This window comes from Hordeum vulgare, chromosome 2H, assembly GCF_904849725.1.
Source record: "Hordeum vulgare subsp. vulgare chromosome 2H, MorexV3_pseudomolecules_assembly, whole genome shotgun sequence".
NCBI classification, from domain to species: Eukaryota; Viridiplantae; Streptophyta; class Magnoliopsida; order Poales; family Poaceae; genus Hordeum; species Hordeum vulgare.
In genome coordinates, this window is record NC_058519.1 from 571,105,854 (window position 1) to 571,113,041 (window position 7,188).

The following is a 7,188-nucleotide window of genomic DNA, read 5'->3' on the forward strand; positions in this document are numbered from 1 at the left end:
ATATGCAGCATTAGTTTGCTGTATCTTACTGGGCATGGGAAAAAAGGAGCTAGCAGCCACGGTGCATGAGTATAAATTTTTCTCGTTGCTAGTTTTGAAAAGTGGTGGCACAAACATACTCGTTCACAACGGAGTAACTACCGTGATGATCATGACCACGATGACTCAGGACGGTGAATGGCGAGGACACTAGATTGATTTCTTCATGTTGCTTAATTGTTAATAGCATGTGCCAGTTGCTTCTTTTTCACAATTACATAAAAAAAATTGCGGGATCACAAATACATAAAGCTAGCATATAATTTCATTGATACAAGAAGTCTGAACAAGTACAAAGGAGATGGTACAACACGTAATACGTGCACTAGGAGCGATGCAGGCGGCGGAGGAGGCGAGGGGGTGGCATGGCTGTGGAGCTGCTACAACGACGGTGAAAGCATGCCATCAATGTCGGCAAGAGTGGCCATCAAGTGCGGCGTGCAGTTGAGGAGCGTGTTTGAGTGCGGACGGTATCCTGATCAACAGGGCGGTGTGTGTCGACTATGGATGAGGGAGCGGGCGAATGGTCGATGTGCCAACATATGGTGGGCCAGGGAAAGGACAAGAGCAGGCATTGCGCGCGTCCGTGTCGACGCATATCCGGCTTAAATTTGGGTCGGAAATGATCGTGGACGCACAAAAAAGAACGCTCGACACGGACAAAATGAGTCGACGCGTTGGAGTTGCATTAAGGAAAGAGCGGTGTGGTTGCGTGTCGTATCGATCTCACGAACGAGACCAACTTCTTTGAGTAAGGATCCGTGCCAACTTCTTAGGCCACTTCCAATGCATTGGTGCTAAGATAAGGTGCTAAACACATTATATAGTTTTACCTAGGCTAAAACTTTAGTTGCCAATGATCCGTGCCAACTTCTTAGGCCACTTCCAACACATTATATAGTTGCTTAGCTTATTGTAGTTAGGCTTCCTTATTTAATGCTTTTGCAACTAAAGTTGTGCATGCATCAATGCATTTTTTTTCATTTAATTGTTTTACCTAGATTGACGCGCTTAGCATCGTTTCTTCTTGGGTCACTACATTCATATCTCTTCTATTAATTAGCTTACCACATCAGATTTTTTGTCTATATGATAGTCTTAGCACCTATACAAGATGAATCATTGAAAATAGCCTTATATAGATGGACCTCCCTAACAAATGGCCAATTCCCCAAAAAGATGAACATGGGTTCATGTGCACCCACGTAAATAGTAAATTCGTAAAAAGTACTAGAAAATGGTAGTATGGAACTTAGTCGACCATTCTACTCATGTGTGAAATTTCGTGATGTATTGACACTCATGGCATTCTCAATGAAGAAAATACAATTATTACCATATTATACACCAAGCAGTGTTCTTTAATATAGCTTCAGTTTTGTCTTTTTTGCCAAGATTATCACGGATGTAATTTTTTCGTGAAACTTCATACGCGAGTATACAAGTTGACTATGTATATTACAGAAATAAATTTAGACTTTTTGAAATTTTTTCTAACATTTTTATTCAAATTTATTGTTCATGAAAGGTATGCGTGGAACCACCTTCATCAAATCCGCGTCCCCTATTCCCTAGCAATATTACATTGTCTCTTACTACAGATGGACTTCCTTAATAAAAATGGCTAACTTCTCTGAGTAGTGTTTGGTTAGTTAGGTCGACTGCCCGCTGGCCTGTGTCCCTAACAGTTTACTCTCTTCCTTTTTAGAATATTGCTCATGACGACCAATTCAGGCCATGGAGAGATGATTTCAAGAAGTACAAAGTTACTATGATAGAGATATAACGAGATCACCTGCAGAATTACAGAAGTGTTCGCCATTTCTCGATTGGAGTGGCAAAGCCCCAGTTTCTCCTTGTTGAGCTAGTTTGGTCTCCATTGTGCATCTTACACTGGTCGCTATTGTTATTTTGTCTGCAAGCTTCTCCTGGCTGGTGCACCATGGAGGAAATTCTGACTGCCTATATGCTCGGCATCCGCTGTATGTCGCATGATCCGAGATGCCACTTGTCCCTGGAGGAGCCGGAATCCACTATGCACATGTGCAAGCACTGCCCCTTCTCCAGTGCAGGCATGGAAGTGCAAAGCTGAATGTGATGCATTGTGATGGGGCATAAAGTTGAATGTGAGATTCAATACCCTCAATTTCAACATGAGAAATGCGTCAACTTGATCAATAGCAGCTAGATCTCGGTTGTAACCTAGAATGTGTGCAATTTCACAGGGAATGATTTCTCCTTTCAACAGTTATGCAATATATACATTTATTCTCCCAAGAGAAAGAGCAACACAAGTTGACTGCTCCAGTACTTATTCGCACACTCAATATATAAAATGATAAAAATCAAATATTCTGTACTGAGAATGGTTTCACCCTTAGGGAATTATTTCCACAAAAGAGAAGATGAGTGAATGAACTAAGGAAATGCGTAATCTAAGTCCATCAACGGAATAACATCTTGATCTTTCAGATCATCTGTCCATGGTCTGAATTGGTCCTCGTGTGCACTATTCTGATAAGAAAAAAAAAGAGTGTAAACTTCACAGTTTGCAAATATCTTCATGCTACCAAGGTACGTATATGATAGCATATACTCCCTCCATCCCATAATATAAAAGCGCTAGCGTTTTTTACACTACGCTCTTATATTATGGGACGGAGGGAGGAGTATAGAACAAGCATGCGATTAAGATGGTGTATACACCTAATGCTGCAAACCACAGATTTCGTTATGGTTCGTTCAGGCCCCCCTAACCTGATCTTGAAATGGCATTATTTGAGCTGCATGGCAAACTAATAGTCTATCCATGACACATCTCCTTTTAATTCTACCAAAAGAATACATGTGCTCCAGCTGTGACAAACTTATTTGAGTATATATAAAGTGTTCATCCTAGGTGACATAGAAGATTTTAGGGTTTGGGCCTTTGGATTTAGATGGAAATGCGAACATTGCAGACATGACCACAATTAGTGCAAATGCATTACTATCAGAGATAAATTAGTATTAAAGGATACCTGCAACCAGAAGAAAAATCCACGCATCAAAGCTAAACCCTTGGAAAAGGTATTGTTTGTAACTTGTTCGACAAGATCTGAAGTTAAATAAACGAAGAGTGTTAGTACTATAACCACAACAACTCAGAACTGTTAAAGCAAAAAAAAAAACATATTTATCAAACCCTTACAAAGTAGTTTACATTAACAAACCCCGGCACAATATTTCTAAAATTCCCGAGGGGAAAAATATCAATGTGTCGTGCTACTAGTTTATACTTAAGTTCACTGCAATACCAAGGACCGCTTAGCGACTTGTCAGAGGGAACGAAAGCTTCTCAAGCAAAATGAAATTACAATTGTGCAATAATAGAATCTAGAGAATGAGTACTTGACTATGGCACATCAACGGTATAAGAATCAAGAACAAATTATGTTCAAATGTTTGATTGATAGTTGAGCTGCCCATCAAAAGTATAGAGTAGTCCACAACATACTAACACATACTACATTTACAATGATGCATAGCCTATACTGCACTGGAATTTCAGCACTGCAGGATAATTCGTGATATCGAGGATTGTTCAAAAACATAGCAGTGTGTCGTCAAGCTCAATACAGAAATGTCCATGAAGAGCAAAAAGTACAGTTCAGTGGAACTTACTTTACCCAGTTGATTTATTATGATAACAACAAGAAACAAATTTCTGAAGGGAAAGATGGCAGAAGGTAGTACTATAAAACAGGTGACACAAAAGATACAGTACTTGTCAGTGTATACACATGATAGCATACCTGGGTAATGATCAAAATATGAATTGCCCATCTCCTCGGTAGGGTAGAATTTTGCATCATTGCGCACCTGTCGCAACTTCACTAAAGGAGTACGAATAGAAGCCATGTCAAACAGCTTAATATATTCTTTCCGGCTAAATGGTTTCTGAAGAGCATCCATCAATCTTCGCTTGAAGTCTGAATCTGGCCTATGGTTGATATGTGGAGGCCATATAACACCTGATCTATGTGACTACAAATTTGTAGGAGGCGAAAGGAGAAGTAAATCACACATGGTAGTTAACATACAGAAAGAAAAAAAGGCAGCCACTACATAGATGTTGTGATGTACAGCTTGTGAACTTTGGTTGAATCTTTCTAATATTATTATGAAGTTCATAGATGGTTCTTAATACCAATCGAGAATGTCTCAGTTTCAAAATGTAGATTAGCCTAACATTTTTCAAGAAAAAACTTAGATTATCATACTGTAGATAGAGTGAATGACTATCGCGTTATATTAAGTGACTGACAATGAAGAATGAACAAAAATGGCAAAGTAGGGGAGCTATGTTTTCATCACAACTGCTCAATGGTGTGATGTTCCAAAGACATGAATGTTTCTACTTGTTTGGGCAAAATGGTTCATCCGTTTCTCCAGAACTATTGATATCCAAAAATATTTTCTAGAACATATATTGCAGGATCACTTTATATTCGTATTTGGAAAATGGAAGCAAGGCACATGCTACAGAATTACTCGGATGATTTCAAATGTCAATTGACAGTTGACCTATCTACGTACTGGTACTGACCACTTTATTACACACTGATAAGTTCGAGAACAGGCGAACAAGATGAAATTCTTTACACATTGATCAGTTTTAGCATCCAACAGTAACACATTGATCAGTTTCATTAATATCATTATCCAGCGGTAACATCGGTTCTCTTATCCAACAGTAAAAACGTAACAACAATAGGTATGAGAGATTACAGGAATTCTCACCGAAGCAGTGCGAGGCTGAGCATCCTTGTGCCCAATATCTTCCTGGCCCTGCATCCTTTTACGAGGGGCTGGATCCGCACGCCAGTCGTAGGCGTTCGGCTCCGGCATAATTACAACCGGCTCATCTGAGTCGACCGCCTGCTCCTCTCCCCCCGAGGAAGCAACGGGCGCCTCTTTCTCCGATTGCTCCTCGACCCCGCTGCTACCTCCAGATTGCGCGGCGTCCGGGTCCGGCTCATAGTCCACAACGACGCCCCCCATCTGGAGCTTCAGGCGGTTATTCACCACGCGCGTGTGGTGCAGGAAAAGGCGGTAATCCTCGTCCATGTCGACGATGGAGTCGATCCACGAGGGGGGCGCCTCCACGGACGAGTCCCTCTCTTCCGCTCGGCGGTTGGTGCTTGCGCCGCCCGGGGAAGGGTCCGAGACACATTCGCCGTCGGAGATGGAGATGGGGGACTCGTACCTGATGACGGGGACAGGGGAGGCACCGCCGGGCGGGAGCTCGAGGACATAGGAGCTGCCCTCGGTGCGAAGGTGGCGGAGAAAGTAGAGGTAGTCGGGGTCGAACTTATCGGCGGAGCAGTCGCCGGCGGCGAAGGGGGAGGAGAGGGATGGCATCGCGGGGGTTCGGGGCTTTGGGCCGGAGGCGACTGTCCGAAGCGGTTAGAGCACAGCCGGAGTAGGCAAATTCGACCCCTCAAATGCCATTGCCCGTCACGCCTTATATTTTCTTCTCAACATCTCAGTTAGCATATCTCAAATCTGTATAAATTCATGCAACTACGTAAAATAATGCATACACATTATCCGACTACTCATATAATATGTTACTAGCAAAAGAACCCGTACGTTGCAACGGGAGAAAAAAATATGCGCTAGTCAAATAAATATGACATATGTAAAGAAAGTCGGGGCATCATGCAGTCGTTATCAAAGAGATTAAAAACAGAACAAGTAACTTCTATTGTAATTTTTCTGAAAGTCGTTTAGCCAATAAGGATGCTCATAAGTTAGCTAGATTTTCCTTCTCGTTAGTTCACGATCGTCATATATGGCTTTTGTAACCCCGTTACTCAAATGTAATCCCACTTTTTGTGCTTTTTGATGAATAAAAAGTTGGTTTACCCCTAAAGAAAACTTCTCCTCATCTTCATCTTATCCTTATCTCTTCACTTTGTTCTTACCGGTTCCTCATTCCAATGGTGGTCGCCCCCTCTCTTTCATTCCTTGTGTAGCCACCTTCTCGCCTGCGTTCTGTCAGCCAGGCCACCTTCGTCGCGCTATCCCCGACGAGGGGAGGAGGAGGAGGGAGGAGGGGAGGGGGGAGGAGGAGGGGCGGCGCGCAGGCCCATTCTCGCATCAGGGAGGGAAGGAGGAGGGGCGGCCGGAGTGAAGCCGCCACGCTATCCTCGACGAGGGAAGGAGGAGGAGGAGGGGCGGCGCGCAGGCCCATTCTCGCATCAGCGAGGGGAGGAGGAGGGGAGGCCGGATCAAAGCCGCCACGCTATCCCTGACGAGGGGAGGAGGAGGAGGGGGAGGAGGGGAGGGAGGGAGGAGGAGGAGGAGGGGCGGCGGAGCACCGACTTCCTTCTGCCTCGACAACGCCGGCACCAGCCGCCGGCGACCTATGCCCGAAGCTCCCGCGAGTACGCCGTGCTCGAGCCCATCGTGCAGGGAGGGGTGATTCTGTAAAAGTGAAACGTTTTTCAACTTAATAAAGGTCTGCAAAGGACTGCGGGTTGATTTAGAAGAAATGAAATGGTGTTTTCGCAAAAATGCCACGACGGACGACCAAAAACTGTATTTGCTTTATTATTAGGGAGAGATTGACTACCAAAATGTTAACATACTTGGCTATACTATCCGGCTGCCCTTGTCCTTTCCGACGTTTTTGCCATCCTTCTCGTGAAAATACCGGTCAAAGAGCAGTACGGATGGAGACGGATTTGATCCGCGTCAGAGTTGTCCACACCGTCCATGTCCTTCTTCTCCTCCTTTAGGAGCACTCTGGCCATTTCACGGACCCTCCGGTTCTGCTCTAGAGCGAGGGCGCATGTGTTCCTCCCCCCGTTGCTTCTTCATAATGCAGGCGTTGATGGCTTCCTTCTCTGCGGTTGCCCGCGCCGCTACATCAGCCGTCTCCGCGCCGTCATGTCGGTAGCGAGTCGAGCCTTTGCGTCCCTTATCCTCTCCTTCCCATGGCGGGCACAGCAATCCCGGTGTGACTCATACTCTGCCTGGCCGATGATGGGGAAGGGGAGATTTGAAGGCTGTCTGGATCCCTATGATCCAGCCCCGAAGGATCTGAGCGCTTGTTGATCCTTCCTCAACAGGTCTGACACATTCAAATATGTGTGAATCTTG

The 7,188-nt window shown here is 44.4% G+C and overlaps 1 protein-coding gene across 1 annotated transcript; it reads right to left on the reverse strand.

Moving 5' to 3' along the window:
* Positions 1–2,256: 2,256 nt before the first annotated feature.
* LOC123427373 lies at positions 2,257–5,523 on the reverse strand. The gene is made up of 4 exons (XM_045111398.1): positions 4,822–5,523; positions 3,834–4,065; positions 3,060–3,136; positions 2,257–2,553 (listed from the first exon to the last, which is right to left on the reverse strand). The coding sequence occupies exons 1-4, from the start codon at positions 5,440–5,442 to the stop codon at positions 2,458–2,460; spliced, it is 1,026 nt and encodes a 341-aa protein (XP_044967333.1). The 5' UTR covers positions 5,443–5,523; the 3' UTR covers positions 2,257–2,457.
* Between the last annotated feature and the right edge of the window lie 1,665 nt (positions 5,524–7,188).

Bases quoted from the DNA above. Each gene is read 5' to 3' on its own strand.
- LOC123427373 (XM_045111398.1), bottom strand. From the start codon at position 5,442: ATGCCATCCCTCTCCTCCCCCTTCGCCGCCGGCGACTGCTCCGCCGAT. The intron at 4,066-4,821 runs GTGAGAATTCCT...ACAAATTTGTAG, and splicing joins CTCAGCCTCGCACTGCTTCG to TCACATAGATCAGGTGTTAT. The intron at 3,137-3,833 runs GTATGCTATCAT...ATTTAACTTCAG, and splicing joins ATATTTTGATCATTACCCAG to ATCTTGTCGAACAAGTTACA.